Source organism: Cavia porcellus, unplaced genomic scaffold, assembly GCF_034190915.1.
Source record: "Cavia porcellus strain 051 isolate PalLab524CR breed Dunkin Hartley unplaced genomic scaffold, mCavPor4.1 scaffold_10, whole genome shotgun sequence".
NCBI lineage: Eukaryota > Metazoa > Chordata > Mammalia > Rodentia > Caviidae > Cavia > Cavia porcellus.
Genome location: NW_026947493.1, coordinates 71034824 through 71060764, shown reverse-complemented (window position 1 = coordinate 71060764; position 25941 = coordinate 71034824). Strand labels below are relative to the sequence as shown.

Here is a 25941-nt window from a genome sequence, read left to right as displayed (position 1 = left end):
AACAGGCAATAGCGGACACCGCACCAATACACATAAAGCACCATATAGAGAGCCTCATAGACCAATTCAGGAATGAAGTTATCAACGACCTGAAGCTAGAAGTATGCAAAATAGTTAGAGAAATGCTAAGCACCACCCAAGAAAAAACAGATGGTGGAATGGAAGAACAGAAAAAGAGGGGAGAATTGTTTGATGGAGAAAACAGGGAAAGCATAGAATACGTGAAGCAGGTTCAAAGGGACTACCAAGAAACTAAGAAGTCTATCGAAGACTGGCATAACAGCTTGAAAGAAACTAAGGACAGACTATCTGAACTGGAGGGCAGAATTGTATTATGGGAGAATGAAATGAAAAACTTCTTAAAAATAACAAAGAAACAAACAGTAATAATACAAAGACAAGAAGATGATAAGAGGAGCCATAACTTAAGGATTAAGAACATAAAAGAAGAAGTAGGGACACAAACAAATGAACTACAAAAGCTACTCACAGAAATAATCCAGGAGAATTTTCCTAATTTAGCAAAAGGTAAAGATACTCAGATGTATGAGGCATACAGGACCCCAGCTACCTACAACCCAAACAGAGCAACACCCAGGCATATAATAATAAAAATTCCAGAAATTCAATACAAGAACAGAATATTAAAAGCTGTCAGAGACAAGAAACAGACCACTTACAAGGGAGCACCCATCAGAATTACAGCAGATTTCTCTGCACAAACCATCAAATCACGAAGAGCGTGGGGGGAAATAATTCAAGCTTTGAAAGATAATAATCTCCAGCCAAGATTGAGATATCCTGCACAACTGTCCCTGGAAATTGATGGGAAAACAAGGTGCTTCCAGGATAAAGAGGAACTGGGAGAATTTGCAACCACCAATTCAACTCTACAGAGAGTATTGCAGGATATTCTAAAAAAAGAAAAATACAAAGAATCCAGAAATAGTGGAGGCCATGACTAATGGAGCAGAGAACAAAGTGAAGAAGACAAACTGACAGCTACTGACAGAATAAGAGCTCAACAGAAATGAGACAGAGAAGATTGGATGATAGGAACAGCTATTTTGGAGAAAATGACATCTTAATAAGTAATACTGATTTAGTATCATCTTGTTTTGAAGTCTCATCTAGCTTTTGTCCTTCTGTCTCCAATGGTCTAAATAGGATGTATCTTACTGGATTTTATTATGTACAATAGTATAAGCAAAAACCTTTTAAAGACAAGGAGATTATACAGAAACCATTATTCATTTTCTGTTAGTCGATTCTAAATACTCTGTAATACTGTCATTCTCTTAAATGGTTTTACATTGTTTTGATATACTTAATGCTACAGTATACGAAGTTGTACTCAAGGATTTCAAGGAAAGAGACAATATGGTAACTACTTTTAGGTCAGGATTATCTGGTGGTGAAACACTATTCTGCTTAAATGGTTATGTTTTGATCTGTGCTGTTTCGTTGTTATGCCCTCTTTTATCTCAATCTCCACTCCATTATTTACTTTTTTAATACTTTTTTTAAAATTTTTTATCCTTTTAATTAAAGGAAAAAAATAGCAGGATATATTATAGTAACCCACTTTGACTTTCCATTACCTCGATTTAAAGCCCTGTATTACTCTCACCATCTGGTTTTTAACTGATGTTCCCCTATTCTGTTTTGCTGGATAGTATCAGGTTCGAAAATTTAGGCATCAGCTGTGAAGATAATGAGATTCATTATAACGCCCATTCTCGTTGACTTTTATCTACTTTTGAAGACCTACAATGTCTCCAATGGTTTGGCTTTGTCGGTTTTGTTCTTTACTGTTTTGTTCAATTGTATTATAACTAATGATATAGGCAATTCTATTAGAGATAGCGGGAGGCATTATGGTAACCATTGTTGATCACCTTGTATTATGTTTTCACATTATCTATTATGTCCACCCTTTTGACTTGACCGATTCTGTTCTGTTATGTCACATTTGGTTTTACTCTCTTCCAAAAAAGTAATAAGAACCGTGAGAGCAATGAAACCCAAAATGTGTAATAGTCATTGTACAAAAGAGAGGAAAAGAAAGTGCTCTAAACTATATAACTGCATGCATATTTAAGTGTATAAGATAGAATATGATATCACAGAGTTTTGTTGGATCATTGAACAGAACTGTTTGCAGTATCATTGATGGACTGTCCACTTTACAAGCTTTAATTTTGTGACTTGAACAATTATTTCTAAGATGACAGTATGTAATCCACTAACTAGTGATTTCCTACTGTTCATTTTTTTTTTCTGCAAATCTGTATAACTTGTACCCTTTCTCTGCTTTTTTTTTCTTTTCTCCTTAAATAAAATTAAAAAAAAAAACTGTACCACAAAAAAAAAAAAAAAAAAAAAAAAAAAAAAATAGTGTGTAATCTATTAACTGGTGATATCTTACTGTTTGTTTTTTTTGTAGTTCTGTATTACTTGTGCCCTTGCACTGTTTTGTTTTTTTTTCTCTTTTTCCTTTTAAATTAAAAAAAAAAAAAAAAATATATATATATATATATATATATATATATAAAAATATGTTTTCAACCCAGAGGACAATCACACCGATATGAATGTGGGCATAAGCACTGGCACAATCCATAAAGCTGGAGAAGGGTCCCAGAAGCTCCTGTCCCAAGCAACAACATTAACTCTTCTGTTACTGAGTGTGAAAAAACCTGAAAGGTCCTGCATAGAACACTAGGAAGTAAGGAAGTTCAGTACAGATTTACCAAGATGTTCTTAACACATTAGTATTTAATATCACTCTTTACTTCTGCCTACACATAAAACTACCATGAAGTCAACAGGTACAAAGGCGAAGCAATACAAGGCTATTATGCTTTGTGCCTCGATAAGATGCTAATGATAACACTGGTGACAGTTTTCTAAGATGGTTGTTTTGGTTTAGATCTAAAGCATCCCCCCAAAAGATTATGTGTTCAGTGGATGGGATTTGGGAAGGCAATGAGATCATGAGATTATACTTTGATGTCATTGTTGGGAGGTGACAGAAACAAGAGACAGGACCTCGATGAAGGGAGCAGATCACAGAGACATGACCTTGGAAGAGCTCTGGTCCCCAGCCCCTTTCTCTCTGGCTCCTTCCCTCTTTCTCTACTTCCTGGCTGCCATAAGGAAAGGAGCTTATGTCCCCCATGATATTCTTGCTTCACCCTCATCTAAAACCCATGGAGCCAGCTGGCTATGGGTTGAAACCTCTGAAACCGTAAGCTGAAATAAGTCTTTCCTCCTCTAAGTTGTTTTTCCAGGTATTTGGTCAGAGATAAACACTAACACAATGGTGAATATTCCTTAGAAAAGTACCTCCCCTCAAAAAAAAGTATAAGCTTGCTGTGATTCACTGCCTTACAGCAAAGTTCAGTGTATACTAAAACTGCGGGCAATGCTTTTATATAAGCCAAATGCAGGTACTAGACCACCAAGGACTCTTCCACACATGCAGGATATCTAACATTTCTGGCCCCTGCCCAGAAAATGCCAGAGTACTTGGTTGGCAATCATTATGCCAGCCAAACGCTCTACAAACTTCTAGCCACATCAAGATTGCACATTCCTAGAGTCATTAAACTTAAGTACCTGCCATTCATTTATTGTACCTCCTTTTCCAATGTAACATCTCATCCAAAATTAAAAGTCACTTGTGTGGTACTATTTAAGAGTCTTCCTTGTGTAGTTAAAAAAGACCTGGACTCAATTATCTTCCTTAACATTTTTTAGTTATATAATCTTAGGAAATTATTTTTCCTGTTTGAGCCTCAAACTCTTCTGTGAGTGAACACAAAGTTGTGAGAATTAAGTAAACATTATACACGTTTATAAGGTTTTGGCCAAGCATGGTGGTGCACGCCTGAAATCCCAGCACTTGGAGACTGAGGCAGTAGGATCACCGTGAGTTTGAGGCCAGCCTGGGCTACATAGTGGAACCCTGACAAAAAACAAAACTTTAAAAATTAGGTTTAGGCTTCACACAGAGAGAAATAAATAGATAGAAAGATAGATAGATAGATATAAATTATATATGCTACATAAAATATAAAATTTAAAATATATATTTATATATCTAGCATGGAGTTGTACAAACTAAACAATCAGTTTAAATTAGCTATGATGCTTAAATAATAACAGGAATTTATGTCACTTCATAGTCTTACTCCATCCACTGTGCTTTTATCTTAATGAAAGACAACTATTAACTATGTCCAAAAGCATCTTTCATATTGAATATGTAGAAAGTAAGTGGAGTTCTGCAAAACTAGTTAGCTAGTGAAGCATGTGATTCAAACCAGCTTACAAATTACAAGTAATCTATTGTCTGCCTACTGCTATGAACTTGAATCAGAAGAGGACGACTCTAGGATCCTTGGTTATGCTCAGGCTTATTATGGGACAAAGGTGGGCTGGTGTGGGGGATTAAGGTAATCCTGGGGTGTCAGATCTCTATCTTTGATTCCAGACTAAAAGATGAGGAGACTAAAAGCTAGGTGTGCTGGCATATGCCTGTTGTCATCCCAGCACTCTGAGAGGCTACAGCAGGAGGATCACAGTTTGAGTTCATTTTAGTGACTAAGCAAGATGCTGTCTCAAAATAAACGAATTTTAAAAGGGTGGGAATGAAGCCCACCACCAGGGTCTTGGATCAGTGCCACGAGAAAAGAAAAAAAAAGAGGAAACTTAATTATTAGTGATCCTCAAGCAATTCCAGCAGCACAAAGAATAACTATAGAATACATCCTTATGAAGTCTGAAAATTTAGCTTAAAACAGCTTCCAGAAGAAATTTTAACTCTTAATATTCAAGTCACTTAATATACATAGTTTGTATGTGTTTTTACCTTCATCTAGTCAAAATTTAAGAATATTAAATATATGCCAGTCTTTATAAACATGTTTTCCCCAAATCTTCAAATAAAAAGGATATCATATTTTCTCACACAGCTGAGAATCCTCTGACCAAATATATCCCTTGGTATTGCTGACTCCAGCTTGAGAACCTGGGAACTAATCACAAATAGCTCTTTCTTCTAGATCTAAAAAACTGCTGATTCAGACTTGATAGCTGCTGTTAAAAAAAAAAAACTGGGCATGGTGGCATACACCTGCAATCCCAGCACTCCAGGGGCTGAGACAGAAAAATCACCTTGAGTTAGAGGCCAGCCTGGGCTACACAGCGAAAAGCTGTATCAAAAAAAACAAACAATAATAAAAATAATAACTGTCTTGTTTCACAAGAAACATTTCACATTTGAATTATCTGAAATGCTCTAAGAGAGGTCTTTAAGTGACATGGCAGCCACACATGGTTACATATACTTGTAATCCCAGCACTCTGGAGGCTGTATCAGGATTCCACATTAAAGCCTAGCCTGAGCAATTTAGCAACATATTGTCTCAAAATAAAAAATAAAAAGGGCTCGGGAGGTAGTTCTGTGCAAGGCCCTGGGCTCAATCCCCTGTACTAAATAAATAAATAAATATCATAGAGTGAATTATTTAATAAATTAAAGTGTCTCCTAATTAGCCAATATAATCAAGTTTAAGTAGCTTCTGGGTACTTACCATGTACCTAACAATTTAGGGGCTTATGTAATACCACAGTAGTATCAGATAGAGTCTGTTTGCTTAAGAATCAACCTTAGGCAGCTAACAAAGAGCACTTTATGTGCCAGGCACTGTTCCACATGCATTATTCCTTTAATTCACATACTGTTGTGGGAGGCACTGGTGTTGACCCCCATTTTATAAATAAACTGAAGCATACAGCAGTTTATACACATCCAAGGCCACTAAGCTTCTTGTGATTGTTTTGGGATTCAAATGAGGTAGTCTGACTCTACTCATTTTTCTGTTGTTGCTTTGTTTTTTCAAGTCTGGGTCTTGCTATGTAGCTCAGGCTGGCCTTCAACTCACTATGTAATCCAGGTTGGCCTCAAATACTGAGATCTTCCTGTGTCAGCCTCCTCAGTGCTGGGAATAAAGAATAAAATCACACCTGAAAAAATACTATATTTTGGAGTATAGCAAAGCAGGAAGTTCAATAAAAGAAAAAAATGAATCAGTAGGAAAAGTCAATATGAAAATTGGATTTCAGTTGGCTAGAATTTGGGTGGAAAGGGAAGAAAGTATTGGGGGAACCTACTATATAAACAGGGGTGAGGACTCTGGATGACTAAGGGGGAATGATAGAACATTAGAGGATGAAACTAAACAGACTAAAGGAGGCCAGACTGACAGGATTTTTGTTCCAGGTTAGTGTCCTAAACTTGAAAAAGATATGAATTCTAAAAGTTCTTTAACCAGAAGTAAAAAAGGCAAAGTCTTATTTAGCACTTTGTGGAACAAAATAAGAGGCAATCAAAGGGATTCCTGAAGTATGTTTTGGAGGCAGGAAAGATGATCTTTTATCCTTCTGCAGCACCAGTACACAGCTAACTGCCACCACGACACAGAGGCATACATGAAGAAATGGTGTGGGGCTGTAATGCACTGTATATTAACAGGATGAGAAATATTCAGCCTTTCTGATAAAAGCCAGCTCTGGGACTACTATGTGAATCAAAAATCATACTCTTTCCTTCTGAAATCAGATCAGGAGACCTTGTAAAGCCGGAGGAGCATGCCAGAGGCCAGAACGTGGGAGGGGCAGGAAGACGGACAACGCCCCAGCCTTGGCGAGGTCCTCTGAAGGACCCCATCTTGTCCCCTTAGGGTGACAGAAGGGTGCATGTCTCTTCCCTGGACGGTTTCCGACCTGCGGGGCAATGGGGGTAAACGACAGACCTAAGGGCTCAACTGCACCAACCCGAAGAAGGTTCGGGACCGAGAAGAGGGGCCCGGGCCGCAGGCAGCACGCACCAAAGGTCAGCAGTCTGAGAGACTACGCACAGGGTCACCACACACAGGATCTCCTCGGACTTGCGGTCCCTAGCGGGAACCAGCGCCTCACGACTTACCTGCCCGACGTTCTCAGGGTTCCCCGGGTTAGAATGACAAGACTCTGTGACAGTCACAGAGGCTACCGGCGCGGCAAGCCAGCGAGATGACGCATGCGCAAACCGGCCACCACGTCCACGTGGCTCGGAGTCGGGAGCGGACTACAGTTCCCAGAGTGCCCAGCGGTGGGCGGGCTCTCTCCCGGAAGCTTGATCAGTGAGGTGAGAGGCAATCTGGTCTGGCGCTAGCACTTTTCCCTGGAGGACCGCGCGGAGCGAGATAGGCTTTAGCTATGACATCCCTGATCAAAAAGGTGATCAGCACGGCGAAAGCCCCGAGACCCGTTGGGGCTTATAGGTAATGTGGCTGTGGGATCACAGAAGGACCCCAAGCGTGCAGAGTTGGTGGTGGGCCACGTTGGGTCTAACCAGGCTGGCCTCGGGCGGTCCTCAGTTCAGACCCCTTAAAAGCGCGAGGTGGCAGAGCCTAGACCGCGGGGCACACAGGAACCCGTAGAATTGGGAACCCTCCAGGGAACCAATAGAGAAACCACCACCACCACCACGAACTGGGAGCTACTGCTCCGAGGACTTCGCCCCCATCTGGGATGCATGCCTTCTAGGCAGCCAGAAAGCTTTCTTTGCTTTGAAGTGGTCTGAACCGATTTTAGTCTGGGAGGTGGTGTTCTGGGATTTTTGTTGTGTCTATTAATGGGTGGTTTGGTTTTGTTTTGGTAAACCCTGGGGAGTTTATTGGGGATGGCTTTATTGAGATATAACTTACAGACCTTAGAGTTCACACTTTTAAAATAGACAATTCAATGGTCATGACTGTACTCAAAAGTATGTCACTATCACCGCTTTCTATTCCCGTCCTTTCTCCCTTCTCTCCCCCCTTCCAGCCCAACAACTCTGAAGCTACTTTCCACCTCTGTGAAGTTATCTTTTCTAGATGTTTTCTATAAATAAAATCTTTTCTGTCTTCTTAGCATAAGATTTGATCTAACCCTCTCAATTTAAAGGATAAAATCCCATCAACAGATGTGGTTGTGCCCTCTAGGTGCAGCTGAGTTCTTTTCACTGAAGTGCTTAGCATATCCCTGTGAATCTACCCAAACTTTGGTTTTTACAACATGTTTGAAAAGGTGCTGTGGTATTTATGAATTCATTGAGCGTGCTCGTTGGCCACTAATAAAATCAGATGCAACTAATAACAAATGTCATTTTCTACGATTGTCAGTTGCTAAATACATGAATACTGGCAGAAAGATGGCACTGTGTGTGTATTTATTTCTACTTTCAAAAGTGCTTATAAGCAGAAATATTAATTCTTTTTTTAAAAAATCATTTTTTAAAAACCACCTCATGGGAGCCAGGTATGGTGGCTCATGCCTGTAATCCCAGCACTCGGGAGGCTGAGACAGGAGGAGGATCATTCCCAGTTCAAGACCATTACGGGCTACAAAATGAGCTCAAGGCCAATCTGAACCCTTTCAAAAAGACAAAAAAAAAAAAAATCTCAGGGGGCCGGAGATAAGAGTTCAGCAGCCCAGCACTTGCCTGGTTAACCCAAGGTCCTGAGTTCGATCCCTGGTACCAAAAAAAAAATCTTAGCTTTGGTCTGGGGTGTATAGCTCAGTAGCATAGTGCCTGCTTGGCAAACACAAGGTAAAGTTCGATTCCCAGTACCCCTCCCAAAAAATCTCAGTTCTGAAACCACTGGACTAGACAAGCGTGGCACATGCCTGTAATCCCAACACTTGAAAGTCTGAAAGAGGAGGAAGATCAATGCAAGTTGGAGGCCATCCTGGGCTACTTAGTTCAAGGCCAACTTTAACTGCATAGTAAAACCCTGTCTCAAAAAAGACCAATACCAAAAAAAAAAAAAGACCAATACCAGTACTACTACTACTAATAATAACAAATAAAATTAAAATAAAACCATTGGATCTTACTCTTAATGTAATTTTTGCCTATTTTAATTTTTCACTAACATGTACTCTATAGCTATTTTTCATTTTTAAAATATAGTTTATTGTACCTGTTCCTTGTTAAAAGAACCAAACCTAGAAAACATTTACAGCTGGGACACTCAAACTATGACAAATATGTATGGAATGGCTACCTACATGTCAGCAATTCAGAGATGTAAAAAATGTGTAAGAAGCAATCCAGTATGAAAGGCATTCACACATTGGAGGAAAGAAAAAGAAACAGTGCATGCTGTATGGCCGGTACCGTAACAACCAGCTTTCTCTTAATTCCTATCTCCATTTTACAAAAAGAAAACTGAAGTTTAAGTCGCCTTTCCCAAGATCAGAGAGTCTGGAAGTGACAGCTCGTCCTGATCTCAAGCCCTTGCTCCCTCTATACCACATTTCCACGTGCTCACATGTAATTATTGTAGTATAGTTGGAAATAAATGCAATAGAATGAGGGAACACATGGAAAGCGAGAAAAAATAAGATTTAGAATGGTTCCTTATAAAAGGCACAAGTGCCTTAATATCTTCAGTTTTGCCTTGGTGCCTGCCTTAATAATCTGAATCCGCTGAAAACGTTTACTTTTCACGGTCATTTTGATGTTGAAGAAGAGCCAGAAGTCACATGGTGCCAGGTCTGGTGAATAAGGTGGATGAGGACACAGTATAATGTTTCTATGAGCCTGCCTTTCAGTTGGGTGGCTCCTGGCATCAGCATTGACTGTATCATTGATCACACCTCACAGAGATGCTCATGAAAGAGAGTTCCAGAACTGCTTCAGAAAGTGGCAAGAATGTGGAAATGGTTGAGGCAAGGGAGGGTATTTTGGAGAAGATTAATACCAATTGCTCTTATACTGTTATAGTCAGGGATTGCAAGGAGGACAAGACAATACAGGACACGTAATTTATAGTATTATCTATAATGATCACCCAAGGAGTCAAATACAAAAAAAGTATAGGAAATCTGTCCACACACTAAAGACCTAGAAAATGTATCCAAGAGCCTGGATCCCATGATAATAACCTGTATGAGTTCAGCTGAAAACCTAGAGCCCATGACAATGACTCATGCAAGTCTGTTTCATGGATCTGTGTTAGCAAGGCTCCAAGGTCAGCAGTGGAAGCCAGAAAGTCTGTGCCAGCAAGATGAAAGATCTGTGCTGTGCATTGGGCCAAAAAGCAGCACTCAAAGTAAGAACCAGGGCTCCCTGGAAAAGTACCACAACCATCTTCAGTGACAGGTCCCGAGCTCCTCCAACAATGAGAACACCTGAGTTCATGTCAGGAAGCCAGTATGACAAGCCTCTCGTGGTGACTGGACAGCACACATCTTCCCCGGTGGATCCTGGAAGTGATGCTCAAAGTAAGGACCCCAAAGTGAAGCACAGCCATCTCAGCAACAAGCTCCTGAGCTCCTCTGACTATGAGAACAGCCAAGTTCATATCAGGAAAGAAGCTCAGAAAGCTCCTCCAGGAGAACTCACACCAACAGAACCAACAGCATCAAACAACAACTCTTCCTCTCCAGGTCTCCTTTTTATGCTGGCAACAATCCTCCAGCAGGCTGTCTACACGCAGACCACACTGATTCAGTTTAGCTGGTGTTTCAGTTGATAATCAGTTTGCAATCCACAACTGTGTACATTTTTTTGAACAGTCACCAAATGTTTTGTTCAGCTTTCATAGTCCTTAAGTTGGGTTTTGAAGATTGGATTTGCCATTTTTAGGACTATTGTAAAGTTTGATTTTTGTTTTTCAATCAGTTTGGTACAGAATTCAGGCTGTCATGGAGTGAAGGGCATTCCAAATAGGGGATTCCAAATAGAGCAATAATATAGGAATGGGAAAATGCTTTGGGGGGAGAAATTTTAGTAATACAAGGGCCAGTATTACATTTTTCCCCAACACTACACCACCTGTAGTATGGTTTACTTATTTCTTTGAGTCTGAGTTTATTTAATACATTTTTTTTCTTTTTTAAGACAGGGTCTCACCATGTGGTGCAGGCTGGCCTTAAGCTCACTTGTATAGCACAGGCTGGCCTCAAACTTGTGATCCTCCTGCCTCAGCTTCCCAAGTGCTGGGATCTCAGAAGTGTGACACCATGCTTGGTTTTTTTTTGTTTTGTTTTGTTTTTTTAACGATGCTGGGGATTGAACTCATGACCTTGCGCTTGCCAGGCAGATGCTTAAGCCACTGAGCTAAATCCCCAGCCCCATTCTTGGCTTTTAACAGATTCATTGTAAAAGAAAACTATAACAACTCTAAATAGAATACAACCCAATAGAAAGTAATGGTAAAAAGAATAACTTTAATAAAAAGTGTTACTAAATTTTAGCTAGTTACTACAACTGCCTCAAAACCTGAGGCCTGCACTGTGTTACAAGTGGTATTTCTGGTGGGATGTAGCTCAGTGGTAGAGCACTTGCCCAGTATGCACAAGGCCTGGGTTCCGTGTACAGTATTTTTAAAAAAAAATGTTTCTTTGATCTTGTTTTTTAAAATAATATTTTATTCTCTTTAATTAGAATGAGTGAAATCACAGTGGCTAACATTTGTTGATGCATACTTAGCACTAGATGTAATTCTGTCTATTACAGTTCCCATTTTTCATACAAAAACCCTGACGTGCACAACATTAGCTAATGTGTCCAAGGTCACACCGCTAAGAAAGAATCTAATGGGCTTTAATTTAAGCAATGGACCCCAGGGCTCAGTGTAATTCATTTAGTTTGCTATCTCCAACACAGAATGCAGGAATTGAAAGGCCGAGGCAAGAGGATCACCAGGAGTTAGAGGACAGCCTGGGGTACATAGCGAGACCCTGTCTCAAAACCAAAAACAAAAATCATTTCTTTACTATGATCTACTGTGTATGGCTTACCTTTGGGAAATACTCCTTAAGAGTTAAACTTTAGATTTAAATTTTAGCTTTGCTTCTTTTTAATTGTATTTCCTCGCAAAGTGACTTCACCTCTCCAGTTTGCCTCTTCCATATAGACATAACAATCACGCTACTGCATAATATATTGTGGGGATTCAATTTAAAAATGAGCTGTAAAAATTAGATTTTACCTGGGTTCAAATTGTTGGTAGTTTCCAATGCTAAATAGAAAAGCCTAAAGTTAGTCTGGGAATATAGCATTTTTATCCTTTTCTCCTAATCCCTCTCCTTAATCACACTGATAGCATTTAGAATAACTTTTTTACTTCATTTTTTCAATTTTAATTTTATTATTAGTACGTGTTTACAGTACATAATGATTACATTCATCATAGGGAGTTGGTACATGAGCATAACACATCTTAATGCTTTTTTTTTCTTTTTGTTTTTGTTTTTTGGACCAGGGTATTATGTAGTCCAGGCTGGCCTTGAGCTTGCAACATCCCTCCTGCCTCAGCCACCCAAGTGCTTGGATTACAGGCCTGTGCCACCACATGAGGCCATTAATTCTGTTTTCTGTCCCCTATCTCTCTTTCCTGCCCCCCTCCCTTTTTGGTTCAAAACAAAAGTAACCCATTTTTTAAAAAATCAATGACACTTTGTCCTGAGGACTGCTAAAAGAGCAAACATCTCTCTTGACCTATTTAGAAACACTCTATTTTCTTTGCTCTAGAAAGAAAACATTAATATCTTGGTGACTTTGAAGTGATGGGGTCATCTTGATAAAACAAAACAAGCAGAACAGATGGGCACTGTCGTGGGAGTGAGCCAGTATGACAAAAGCTATTGGATCAGTTCATGGTGCAGGACCTCACAGAACACTGTGTCCAAGAGACACAGAACACAAGTTCTAGATATGGTCCTTGTTTTCAGTAGTTTCTGTTGAAGAAAAACACTTTCCAGCTTCCCTGATAAAGTTTATGGGATATGTTTTAAAAGCTACTTGGAAACAGGAATTTTTGCACGTGGAGTTTGTAGTGAAGACTCTTTGAAAATTCTGGGTCCTCTCCAGAAAGAATTCAAATGTGCTGAGTGAATTCAAATGTGTCCCCAGGGCTGGCGCTGGGGTGGATGTGGTGTTGTCACTAATTAACTCGTCAGCTCAGCATGTTGCAAGGTATTCAAAGACAGGGCCTTGAGAGATTTCAACATTTCAGTGCTGGGGGTTGCTTTCCACTGTTTGGCACCCCAGCCAGTAACACAGCAGCATAGATTGTGACATTGTGATTATTAGAATGCTTTTAAAAGTAGAACGGTCCACTTTTAAGTCTTTTGGAACCTGAAACTTGTCTATGGATAATAATATTCTTATGCTGAGGAAGTAGAATCATGTATTTAATTATTATGTGAATAAATCCCTTTAAATTACTAAGAGATAACTCACACAGTTCAAATAGTCTGAGCGAGGGGCTGGGGATTTAGCTCAGCAGTATAAGCACCTGCCTTGCAAGCAGGCGGTCGTGAGTTCGATCCCCCGTACCGATAAAAAGGAAAAAAGACAAAAGAAAAAAAAAAAAATAGTCTGAGCGTTCCAGTAGCTACTTTTGACTCTCAAAAATAATTGAGTTTTTATCACCATCATAAAGTTTCATGACTTTAAACTCCATTTCAAACGTCGGAAGACAGCATTTATAGTATTAGCTGATGGTAACAGGACAAGCAGTAGTGTTAACTGAAGGTACTCTTCAACCTAAGAAAGAGTTACAAATTAACCTCTCTCAATAATTATTTATTTGAGGACCAGGGTGAAAGCCAGATAGTAGAGATTTCCTAGGCTCTAAACCTTAGTACTAAATTCAAGTCCACTTTCTTCAGCTCTCCAAAACCCATGTTATGAGCCAACAGGTCCTGCCCAAAAGATATTTATTGACAACCAAAACTGGTCATGCTAGTAAGTGGTTAGCAAAACATCAGCAAGAAGAAGATGCCTATCCGAGCACAGCTGCTGAGACTCATAAGACACTCCTGGACCCTTAAGAAATGTAGAGTCTCAGATACCTTGGGGGTGAGAGGGCACAGGGTAAGAACACGGCTCGTTATCCTATGTCCTATGTCCTATCCTATCCCCTATGTCCTAAGAAAGCTTGACCTGGGGCCCAGGGCAAAGGCTTAGTGTTACCTGCTCAGGGGAAATGTGTTGTAATGGTTTTCAGTGGGGTTTTGTTTATAATACGAACATATTTCCTGCAATGCTAAGGATCAAACCAGGGCCCTTACGTGCTAAGCAAGCCCTTTACCCCTGAGCCAGAGTCCTACCCCTTTCTGAGACATTTGAAGTAATTAATCCTAAAGACAAACATAAGACTTATCTGGGCTCACAGTTTCTTATTAAATCTGATGTTTATGACTCTGCCCAATTTACCTTCATGTTTAAGACTTCCTTTAACTCTTATATTTGTTCATTCATGTGAAGAACTTCCCCAAGTTAAAATTATTAAATTGTGCTCTTTGTTCCAAAGATAGGCCACTAAATCTTGCTACACTATTGAATATGAAGAAAGGTAAATTGAATGAAGTTATTGACAAATATTTCTAAGCTAACATTAAAAAACAGAACAGGTAATGGTATTCATTACTGCACAGACCAATATCTAGGTAGTTCTTTCTTTTAAGAAATACATTAATGGGGCAAGGGATTTAGCTCAGGGCATAAGCACCTGCCTTGCAAGCGCGTAGTCCTGAGTTCCATCCCCGGTACCAAGAAAAGAAAGAAAGAAATACGTTAATGTCACTAAAAGTACCAATGTGTTGGTACTTTTATTTTGTTGAAATATTTAATTTTTAGTGGGGTGCACTCATGCACATCTGTAATCCCCAGCTATTCAGGAAACTGATGGAGGAGGATCCCAAATTCAAGTCTAACATGGTCAATTTATGAAGATCCTACCCCAAAATAAAAAATAAAATGAGATGACCATGTGGCTTAGTAGGAGAGTGCTTGTTTAGCATAGGCAAAGCCCCAAGTTCAGTCCATGATACTGAAAAAAATCACTTTTTAATTCTTTTTGTTTTTTTCTTTTCTGGTACTCATGACCTTGCCCTTGTTAGGCAGGTGCTTATGCCACTGTGCTAAATCCCCAACCCACTTTTTAATTCTTATTTTTATCAACATGATTATTCGTTTGTATGAATATTTAGATATATGCTCATAAATGTGAATGTTCATATATATGAATATTATATGCACAATGTTAAGTAAAAGAAAGCATATTTCTTTTCTAGTTATTACTGCTTTATGTGGTATTACTGAGATAATTTTGTCATAATAAGTGAGGAATTTTAAAAATCTGCATTACAAGACATTTGACCACTGTATTGTTACTGTTTGACAATTATTCTTTTGTTTGTCTTAGTCTTTTAAAAACCTATGATATCATAAATAAATGTATACTAATGAAAAATAAAAATATTAGAAACAAACATGTAGACCACGGGTTTAGCTCAGCAGTGTAAGAGCCTGCTTGGCAAACGTGAGGCTGTGAGTTCAATCCCTGGCACCCCCCCCCCAAAAAAAAGAAGCTAAGATGTATAATTAAATAAAGTATATTTATATAATGAAATACTGGGTAGCTGTTTTAAAAAATGAAGAATGCTATGTGTAGTTATGCAGGATTTTTGTGATGTACTGTTGAATAAAGGAAGTGTAAAAGATAATATACCATATTTTGTGTCAAAGGAGGAAGAAATTCATGTGTGCATTTGTTTACATGTGCATGAAGTAAAGAATACATAAACAGGAGCAAAGTCAGGCATGCTATTGCAGTCTCTAATCCCAGCACACAGGGGACTGAGGCAAGAGGAGAGCCCTGAGTTCAAGACCAGCCTGAACTACATAGCGAGATCTTATCTCAAAAAACTAAAAAACAAGAAACAATCATTATCTCTAGAGGCTGGTCATCAAACACACAAAGCACAAGATGGAGACTTTTCTCTGCTGTTCTTTATGTATTTTATGGATTTTTGGACCATGTAAAAGTGTGGTCCAGAAGACCAGGGAAAACTTCATGGCAGAAAAGAAACTTTGGGGCAGAAGTTGTAGGTCAAAGATAGAATACTTGCCTACCATGAGTGTGAGGCCCTGGGTTTGATCTTAGCCCAGCAAAAGGAGGAACAAGAGGAGGAGGAAGGAAACGAGAAGGAAGGAGGAAAAGGAGGAGAAGAGACAAGATTATTAAACTAGAGGTATCTTAAACAAGCATACAAATGGTAAAACAAATATTAAGATTTCTCTCTTCAGTTTCAAAAATCAGGTAACTTCTTTATGCTGAAACTAATACGTTTCCCAGAAAATGTTGACTTGTTTGACATTGTTTTTAGGTACCAGTGTAGTCTGGGGTTCTCCCTATAACTTTGTCCTGAAATTCAGCACCCTCATTAGGAAAGTCAGCACTTGTCAGTAATGAAGGGCACCATCAACCGCGGCTCTTTAATTCATTCACTCTGCAGCAAGCAGTGACTGGTCACGTCCGTTTATCTTGGAAATGCCCCAGGCACTTGTTTCACGGCTTTATTAAGGAATGCATTACTAACATATTTTAAAAATCCCCATTTTGTGCTTAGCGTTCCATGAATTTTGGTGATGCACAGTTGTACATCTGCTACCACAGCCAACTTGCAGGGCCTTCTGTCCCCTCTAGAACATTCCCTCAGGGCCATCGGTATCCGTTCCCTCACCCCGGCTTGGGCAACTACTGGTAATCAGCTCTCCACTGCCACTGTTCATCTTTTCTACGGTATCATAAATGAAAGGAAATACTGTTTAGTTGGTTCTACCAAGGGTTTGTTCACTTACGTTTCTCAGTGTCATGGAGAACGACGTTCTGAGCATTTGTGCTATGTCTTTGGGCAAATACCTTTATTTTTCTTGGGAAAGAAAGAAACTTTCTAGGAAAGGAAGTTTCCTGAGTTGTGTATATTTAAATTCTGACAGATTACCAAACTGTTTTCCAAAGTAGCTGTGCAGTTTGCATTGCTACCAACAAGATGGAGGCTGCAATTGCGTCACGTCCTTGCTGGTGCTTATTATTACATCACCGATGCATGTGGCCCTGTCTTATAGCCTGGACTGGCAAATCTGTGTGACCACTAATGTTGCATGGCTTTACTCCTTAGTTCATTGTTTATCCTCTTTCATAAAAGTATCTGTGCACCTCATTCGCTTATTTTTCATGATCGTTTTTCATTATTGAGTTGTAAGCATTTTCCATTTATTCTGTGTATAAATTGTTTATTAGTGTGTTGCAAATATTTTTCTTCCTATCTATGAATTATCTTTTCATGTTCTTAAAAATATGCACTGATAAACAAGCTTTTGATTTTAATGAAGTCAGTTTATCTTTTTTTACTCTGAAGTTTGTATGTGTTAGCATTGAGCCTTGTGTTTTACGTATACACTGCCTTTGTGTTTATTGCAGTCAAGCTGTGTTAGTGGACAGGACCATGTACATCTCAGGACAGATCGGCATAGACCCTTCAAGCGGACAGCTTGTGCCAGGAGGGGTAGTGGAAGAAGCAAAACAAGTAAGCTGTTTTCCACATTTGAAGTTTCCTTTTCTGCTTCTTTGTTAATATTGATGAATATTAAGAATCTGCTGCCTGATTTCTTGGTAGAGATGAAATGCTTTTTAAAGCCAAGCATGGTGGCGCATGTCTGTAATCCCAGTGCTTGGGAGGCTGAGGCAAGCAGATCACTGCAAGTTCAAGGCCAGCCTGAACTACAAAGTGAAACCCTGTCTGGAAAACAAAACAAAGCAAAAAAAAAAAGCTTTTGAAGCCACTCACTCATGTAAAACTGTTCATTTTCTTAAAGTGTTCATCATTTTTAACATGTTAAACTATAATCAAATGTTATATTGTTGTCTGTAAAGAAGAGAAGAATTAATTGAAAACAGTAAGTTGGGGAGATTGAGAAAAGATGGCAGATAGATAACAGCAGCTATGGAGGTTCTCTGAGATAGCCAGCTTAGATTCCAGGAATGGTGCAGTGTGGGGAGTACTAAGCAGGGGGAGATAGGCCCTGCTGACACCGGAACGAACTAAGCTGAGAGAAACCAATTGGAAATGCAGTTCAGGTGCTACGATTGGAACAGCTGAAGTCTCGGTGTCACTGCTAGAACTCACGGATTGAACTCACTGCTGCTGCCACACCTGAATTGGTGCAGCCAGAATAGCTCGCTAGTTTAAACTCACTGGAGGCATGAATGCTCTAAGAGTGGAAATTGGCAAACTGAATTGAGAGCAGAACTGGCGGGGAACCCTGCATCAACCTGAGGTGAGTGAGAGGAATAAAGACCTTTCCATAGACAAAGAGGGTCCAACAGAGGACATTCTGGGACTGGGCAGACTGGCTGGAACAGGGCACTACAGTGACTTCAGTCACATATTGCCTTCTCAAGTGGGATTGGTGGGGAGCACTTGACCTGGGTGACGCCATGGACTGAGGCCAAATAGGCTAGCCCAAACCAGGTCCCTGACAGTGCACCCTAAGGCAGTGAAGCCTTTAGTAGGTTGAGCTGGAGGGGCAGCATAGGCTGCCCAGGCCTGTACCTCCTAGTACACTGCAGTAGTGGGCAGGACCACCTAGTCAGCACATCTCAAACACAAACAAACTGAAACCGACAAAGAAAGAAACTGGGCCTCCTATATGGAAAGAACAAAAAATATGAGAAGAGGAGGCAACAAGAAAGGGTCCTCGGTCCCCAATCCTGAGAACACTGATCCAGGGAAGGTAAATGCAAAGGAGAATGAGGACAGAAAACATGCAATATCAGGCATGGCACCAATAGACATAAAGCAATATATTTGTGACCTCATAGAAGAATTCAAAAGTGAAGTATTTAACCAAGTAAAGCAAGATATAAGTAGAATAGTTAAATAAATGCTAAGCACCTCCCAAGAAAAAACAGATGGTGAAATGGAAGAACAGAAAAAAAGGGGAGAACTGTTTGATAGAGAAAATAGAGAAAATGTAGAATACATGAAGCAGGTTCAAAGAGATTACCAGGAAACTAAAAACTCTATTGAAAGCTGGCATAACAGCTTGAAAGAAACTAAGGATAGATTATCTGAACTGGAGGGCAGGTAATGTGGGAACATGAAAGGAAAAGCTTCTTAAAAATAACAAGGAAACAAGCAGTAACAATACAAAAGCTAGAAGATGACAAGAGGATCTATAACTTAAGAAAAAAGAATGTAAATTAAGAAGCAGTGATACAAACAAAGGAACTGCAAAGGCTATTCACAGAAATAATGAGGGAAAACTTCCCAAACATAGGAAAAGGTAAAGATGCTCAGATGTATGAGGCAAACAGAACTCCAGCCACCTACAATCAAAACACTCAGGCATATAATAATCAAGATTCCAGAAATCCGGTATAAGAACAGAATATTTTTTTTTTTTGTCTTTTTTCGTTTTTATCGGTACCGGGGATCGAACTCATGACTGCCTGCTTGCAAGGCAGGTGCTTATGCCGCTGAGCTAAATCCCCAGCCCCAAGAACAGAATATTAAAAGCTGTCAGAGACAAGAAACATTTCACTTGTTTACAAGGGAACACCCATCAAAATTACAGCAAACTTCTCGGCACAAACCATCAAATCTCGAAGAGTGTGGGGCAAAATAATCTAAGCTTTGAAAGACAATAACCTCCAGCCAAGATTGAGATATCCTGCATAACTGTCCCTAGAAATTAATGGAGAAACAAGGTGCTTCCAAGATAAAGAGGAACTGGGGGAATTTGCAACCACCAACCCAACTCTATAGAGAATACTGCCAGACATTCTAAAGAGAGAGAATAGTACCAGGATTCCAGAAACAGTGGCAGAGAGGCCACAATGAATGGAGCAGAAAGCAAAATGAAGAAGACAAACAGACAACTAATGACCAAAAAAGAGCTCAACAGAAATGAGGCAAAGAAGGTTGGATATAATTTCTAATATAGATGGCCTAGATACACTAACTTAAGGGAAAAAAAAGAGAATTGCCAGCAGGGTGGATCAAGAGGTAGGGTCCACTGAGAGGCTCTTTCTAGGAAATATAGTTAGCCTGAAGAAGGTTATATGGACCAAAATCAAACATGAGAAAACAGAACTCAATATGTTAGGGAACCAGAGAGTACTAGAGGTAACTAGACCAGTGTTTATGGATAGGTTGAACAGAAAGGCTTTAATAAATGAAGAAATATAACTAAAAATCCAGCCCAGGAGTGAGAAAGCTCGGAAACACTTAGGTAAATAGCAGGTTGCGCCCCCCCCCCATACAAAACCATGAGTTTTGAGGAGACCCAAAAATACACAGTTCATTCTGGGGAAGTAAAAGGGAGGAATAGTCTTCAAAAAAAACCAGAAGATATAGCTAATAGTGTATCAGGAATTCAAACCCCTATTACTCACACCACTCTGCTTGGTTGGAACTTGTTCCGTCCTAGTTTGTATACAAGCACTAGATCTGAGGGCACAGACAGCTGTCCCAAAGATATCAGGACATAGTGGTCATTTTAATTTCCTATTAACTCAATCAGGATCCCTGTATGACTTATACTGTTATATCATGACTGATCTTACTTAAATCTGACTTGTTTGATTGCTGCTTATTATTGACAGATTTTATTCAAAATTGTTAGGTTGCTGGTATCAAGTTGAGGAGTATAGACAACTATACTGAAAATGACAGTGATTCACCACAATATCCATTCTGATTTGATTCCTACCTGTTTTTATAGCTATACACTATTTACAAGGTTGTATTTCTGTTAATCCTGTCATGTACTTATATGTTCAGTTATACTTTATCTGATGATATAGCCAGTTCTGTTGATGATAACAAAAACAGCACAGTGACCATGGTAGAGCTCCTTATACAGCAGTTTTATATGTCTTTTTAGTTTTATGTGTCCATAGGAGAAAGTTTAGTTCTGTCCTACTTTGTTCTGTTTCTCCCTCTAATATAGCAAGTATAGAGATACATATTAATGTATAGAAATACATACATACATACATATTACGCTTGTGTAAAACCTATAAACAGTTTATGAGAACTGATCTTATGACACATGACGACATGAAGGAAAGAAAGGGGCACTGCAGTACCCAGTGCTGATTCCAGAGTGTTATGATGTGAAATCCAGCAATATTATTAATCTTTGTTCAGAAGGATTTTAATCTAATAAGTTTTGTTAGGTCTCAACATAAATGAAGATATGGATAAATGTGTACATGACTAAGTGTATAGGATTGATAGCCATAATGCTTAGTTTTTGTTGGATAGTTGAACGGAACTGTTTGCGGTCTCCCTGGTCAAATTCCTATTTATATGTTCACTTGTGTATCTTGAACAACTATTTGTCGGGGGACAATATGTATACATCAACTAATGATTTATTACTGTTTATTTCTTTTCTTTGAAAGTATGCACTATTTCTGCTTGTTTTCTATTTTGTTGTGTCTTTCTTTAAATAAAAAAAAAAAAAAGAAAGAAAATAGTAAGTTGAAGGTAAGGTTTAAAAAGCAATGTTTTTCCAGAGGCCAGAGATGTCAAACATACAGATCTCACTAATATTTTTAGGAAAAGGAAAAAGAACCCTTTCACATCAATTATGCTTTAAAACATGTTTTAATGCCTTCCAGGTCTTTCGTACCTTTGAAGAATTATAGAATGGGGATCCTGGGAATTATTTCTGCTTCAACTCTGTGATACTGACTAGAAAGGCTGTATCTTAGCATTGACGCCAGTCTTTTCACTCAGAGAAGGAAAGTCTTCCCACTAGATGAAACCAAGACTTTCTGGGTGTGTCCTAAAAGAGTGGGAGAGATTTTCTGTCGTGTGAGCTGTTTAAAGAGGTGTTAGAAAGACAAGTGGCTGCGTGTATGTGGGGCTTTCATGTGACACCAGCCCCTGAGACCTTTCACCCTTTGGTCTCCCAGGCTTTCACCAACCTGGGCGAGATTCTGAAAGCGGCGGACTGCGACTTCACCAATGGTGAGCGTGGGCTTCACTACACTGGGAATTTCCCTTTGCAGATTCCTTGTTTAGCTTTGTTTTGTGTTCTCTGTTTGTTGCGGGGGGGGGGGGGGGTTTGCTGTTTTTATTTGTACCAGGGACTGACCAGGGCTTTCACACTGAGCTATATTCTTAACTCTTTTATTTTAGTTTTTATTTTGAGACAAGGCCTTGCTGAGTCACTAAACTGCCCAGGCTGGATTTGCACTTCTGTCCTCCTACTCGGCCTTCGAAGAGCTTGGGATTACAGCCCTGGCTTCTAGTCGTATGTCATGCCATAGCTTTGTTACGCTTCAAAGTTTTTGAACCAAACATGGTGACACATACCTGTAATCCCAGCACTCGGAAGGCTGAAGCAGGAGTAATTCAGGCCTGCCCGAACTGCAATGCAAGACCCTATCTCAAAAAAACAAAACTAAACAAACAAAAAAAGTTGTTTGAATGGTTGGGGCACAGCACTATTCCATTTCACTTCTTCAGTCCCATTTTAATCAAGATGGGGAAACGTATATGTACTATTTTTCTGTTTTTAATCAGACCAAATAATTAGCTTGTATTTGTCTTCTAGTGGTAAAAACAAGTGTTTTTCTAGCTGACATAAAGGACTTTGCTTCTGTCAATAATATCTACAAGCAGTGTAAGTAATCTGACTATATTTACTGTGTTAAAGAGAAATGAATTCATTAACATAAAAAGTGTCTATTATGAATTCAGAGTGATAGGAGGTGCTCAAAAACATAGCATGTGTCCTAAAACAATAACTTGATTAGAAACATCCAGAGTCTAACTGTATTATGCCTCCCTTAGGCTTTTTAAGCCTCCTAAAAGTTATTTATGGACACACAAATGTATTAAACACTATATGAATTATACGGCAAAATGTTTGATCAAATCAGTGCGAGCTGTTTCTCTGAAATGTTGCATTTATCTAAGAACTGAGTAGTCCTCAAAGCACTCCCTAGATTTTTTTTTTAACAGGCATTACTAAATCCAGGAAAAAACTTCACACACTCAGTAAAGGAAGAGAGCGTACTATACACCCAGCGCTAACAGCACTCATACAGGCACAATAATATAAGCAGTATTAGTCCAGTGAAAATTACACAGTGACTACATTGGAAGACAGAGTGGGAGAAAGTGAACTAAATTTCTAAAGATGATGAGCAAACTAAAAAACGAAGAAGGAGCACTGAAAAGAGGCTGTTCAGGAGAAAGAGAACGGGAAGCAGATGAAAGAGGAGGAGGAACCAGGGTGTCTCTGGGATGCTTGGACAGTAGTGGACTCTGTCTTTATAACAGCTTGGCAGGAGTAGGTGACTTAAAACTAAACACTTGTATCCATTTAATGAGAAGAAAGAAATAATGTGGTAGGCGAGAGATGAGGAATTGGCCCGTATGAGCCCACGGTTGGAGGGAAGGGTGGCTTCCAGTAATAGAATTTCATGGAGGATTTTGTTTTGGTTTAGTTTGTTTTGGTAGCAGCTACTTCAGCATGTTCGTGTGCAGCATGGAAGTGGATGAGGGACCACGGTGGGGCTCGCTTGTCTGGGTGCCGGAGTGGCCTCAGGCAGGAGCAGGTCCACCCGTCCTCGCTGCGCAGGCCGAGGAGCCAGTGCAGATGGGCGGATGTGGGCGATGACGGGGCTGTCCTCTTCTCCCTGGCCCTCCCTTGTCCTGCTCTTCCTACCTGAACGCTTTTGTCCCAGGTCCCTACATGTACTGTACATGTTGGTCCTTACTTAATGGTCAGTTTCCCACACCAAAGAAACAGTATGATGTTTGAACATGTGACTCACTGGTCTCTTGATTGTGCAGTAACAGTACAATACAGTGTCTGGAAACTAAAATGAAATTCTTTTATGTTCAGATTTCAAGAGTAATTTTCCTGCTCGAGCTGCTTACCAGGTCGCTGCTTTGCCCTTGGTAAGTCCATTAGAAAATGACTTATGCACACAATTTTACAGTCCTACGCTGTGTTCTGAATATATATACCAAACTAAGCACTGTGAAAGGAAATATAAAAACTAAAAGAAAGGATGTACTTCCTGTGTTCATGGTTTTTTGAGACAATATCTTGTTTTGTAGCCCAATTGGCCTCGAATTCAAGATCTTCCTGCCTCAGCCTCCTGAGTGCTGGGATTGCAAGTCACCATACGTGGCTTGCTTCCCTGGAATTTAAAAGCTAATATTTCATAAATGGAAAAAAATTAAGAAAGTTTATCTCTACAGACTATGACTCAATCAGGTGCACCTGTAATCTAAGCATTTAAGAGGCTGAGGCGGGAAAATTGCCATGAGTTTGAGACCAGCCTGGGCTACATAGAGAGTTCAAGGCCAACCTTAACTATTTGGTGAGACCTGTCTCAAAAAAACAAACCCAAAGTAAAGTTCTCTTCCTTCAAAAAAAGTTAAACCTTATAAATCAGAGTATTTAAATGGCAGATAAATTCCTGGGTATGGTGGCACATGACTATAATCACACTGGGGAGGCTGAGGCAGGAGGGTTGCTGTGAGATCAAGGCCAACCTGGGCTACATAGTGAATTCAGGGCCACCTTGAACCATGTAGCAAGATCCTGTCTCCAATGTCTTCAAAAAAAGAGTCCTAGAGCAGCTATGTTGCTTTAAAGTCACTTAGAGGAAAACAAATTGAGACAGGTTTTCAGTTCTTCATAAAAATTTCACTTGGTTGTCATTTATAAGGACTGTAGACCTTCCACTCATAAAACGCTTTCTAAACCAGTGGCACGTGCTGCCCACCATCCTGGTGCTCTCACTGGCAGCTCTTTGCTGTGCCTCTGAGCCACACAGCAGGGCAAGTGGGAGCCAGACAGGAAGCTGCTCTTAAGTGACTTCCCTTGTCATTTTCCACTGAAGAAAATAGAGCTCCCAAGAGTGACACTGTTATTAATTAGTTGCTGTGGGAAATGACCACTATCATAAAACTTACTAAAATGTTGGGTTTAGTAGAAGGAACTCTGAACCTGGGCATTGATTTTTTTGTTCGTTATTTGCTTTTTGAGACAGAATCTCGCTATGTAGTTCAGGCCAGTCTTGAAATCACTGTGTAGCCTCGGCTGGCCTTAAACTAGCTGCAATCCCCCTGCCTCAGCCTTCCAAGTCCTGGGGTTACAGGCGTGTGCTCTCATGCTCCGCACCAAGACCTGGATTTAACCCTCTGCGGTTACCTTTATGACCAGTTACTCGGCTGCCTCGGCTTCAGCTCTTCGTTTTATGAATCAAGGCTGCTGTGAGCATCGGAGGAGCTGAGGGAGATGAGCCTAGCCTGCTGCAGGCTCCTCCTGAATATTCCTTATTTTTAATTCTCTTGAGAAGTGTAGTGCTAAAGATACTACATTGCTGTTAGTTGCATGTTTGGGGCAGGTGTTACTGAGCCCTCTGAATTTGTTCACGGTTATGGAACATGGTTTCTGTCCTTTCCTTGCAGGGAGCCCGAATTGAGATCGAAGCAGTGGCTGTCACAGGGCCTCTCACGACAGCGTCGCTCTGAGCGGGCGCAGGGCTGTTTACCTGGGAATGTCCACTGCGGCTTCAGATCAGTGTCTTCATTCTTAGAACTAGTGTTGGAAAGAGCAGGTGTGCCTGACATACGGAAATTCCCCCCGGGGAGATCTGACATGCCTTAAAGACTAGATAATGAATCCGGTTGCTATTGGGGTGAATTACACTTAGACCCACTCACACTGCCCGGGTTGCGGGAGGTGACATTCCTGTCACTCAAGTGAAAGGAAAACAGCCTGCACAAGGGGAAGTAGGGCCCGGGGAGTGGCCAGAGCACACCTAATGCAGCCCAGTCCTACTGATTTAGCAAGGTGAAATTTAGTTCTCCTGTTAGACATATGATTGTGCCTTTGTTTGAGTAACATTAAATCATTCAAACTTAGTGGTAGAGGTAAAGGGGGGAAAAAGGACCAAAATTTTATGTAGAAGGTATTTTTCTAATGGAAATAAAATAGATACGTGCATTTCCCTTGGTGTGATTTTGTTCACTTAGTTTTTAACAGTTTACACATGATATCATTAC

General features: G+C 39.9%; 2 protein-coding genes across 3 annotated transcripts in view; one reads left to right on the top strand and one right to left on the bottom strand.

Annotated features, from left to right (window-relative positions):
* Window positions 1-7123, bottom strand: part of Pop1 (POP1 homolog, ribonuclease P/MRP subunit) — a 35676-nt gene extending 28553 nt beyond the window's left edge. The window contains exon 1 of the mRNA XM_003479885.5: window positions 6995-7123. The gene's annotated coding sequence lies outside the window, so the exon portion shown is untranslated. The remainder of the gene's footprint in view (window positions 1-6994) is intronic.
* Window positions 7124-7134: 11 nt separating this feature from the next.
* Window positions 7135-25882, top strand: Rida (reactive intermediate imine deaminase A homolog). 2 transcript variants are annotated; one of them, XM_005008229.4, is made up of 6 exons: window positions 7135-7331; window positions 17316-17421; window positions 21822-21876; window positions 22466-22534; window positions 23765-23820; window positions 25345-25882. In XM_005008229.4, exons 1-6 carry the CDS (start codon window positions 7267-7269, stop codon window positions 25405-25407), a joined length of 414 nt encoding a protein of 137 aa, XP_005008286.1. In that variant the 5' UTR covers window positions 7135-7266; the 3' UTR covers window positions 25408-25882. The 2 variants fall into 2 exon arrangements, with proteins under 2 accessions (XP_005008286.1, XP_005008287.1); XM_005008230.4 differs by lacking the exon at window positions 22466-22534.
* The last annotated feature ends 59 nt before the right edge of the window (window positions 25883-25941 follow it).

Bases quoted from the DNA above. Each gene is read 5' to 3' on its own strand.
- Rida (XM_005008229.4), top strand. From the start codon at position 7,267: ATGACATCCCTGATCAAAAAGGTGATCAGCACGGCGAAAGCCCCGAGA. The intron at 21,877-22,465 runs GTGAGCGTGGGC...TTTGTCTTCTAG, and splicing joins GGACTGCGACTTCACCAATG to TGGTAAAAACAAGTGTTTTT. The intron at 23,821-25,344 runs GTAAGTCCATTA...CTTTCCTTGCAG, and splicing joins AGGTCGCTGCTTTGCCCTTG to GGAGCCCGAATTGAGATCGA.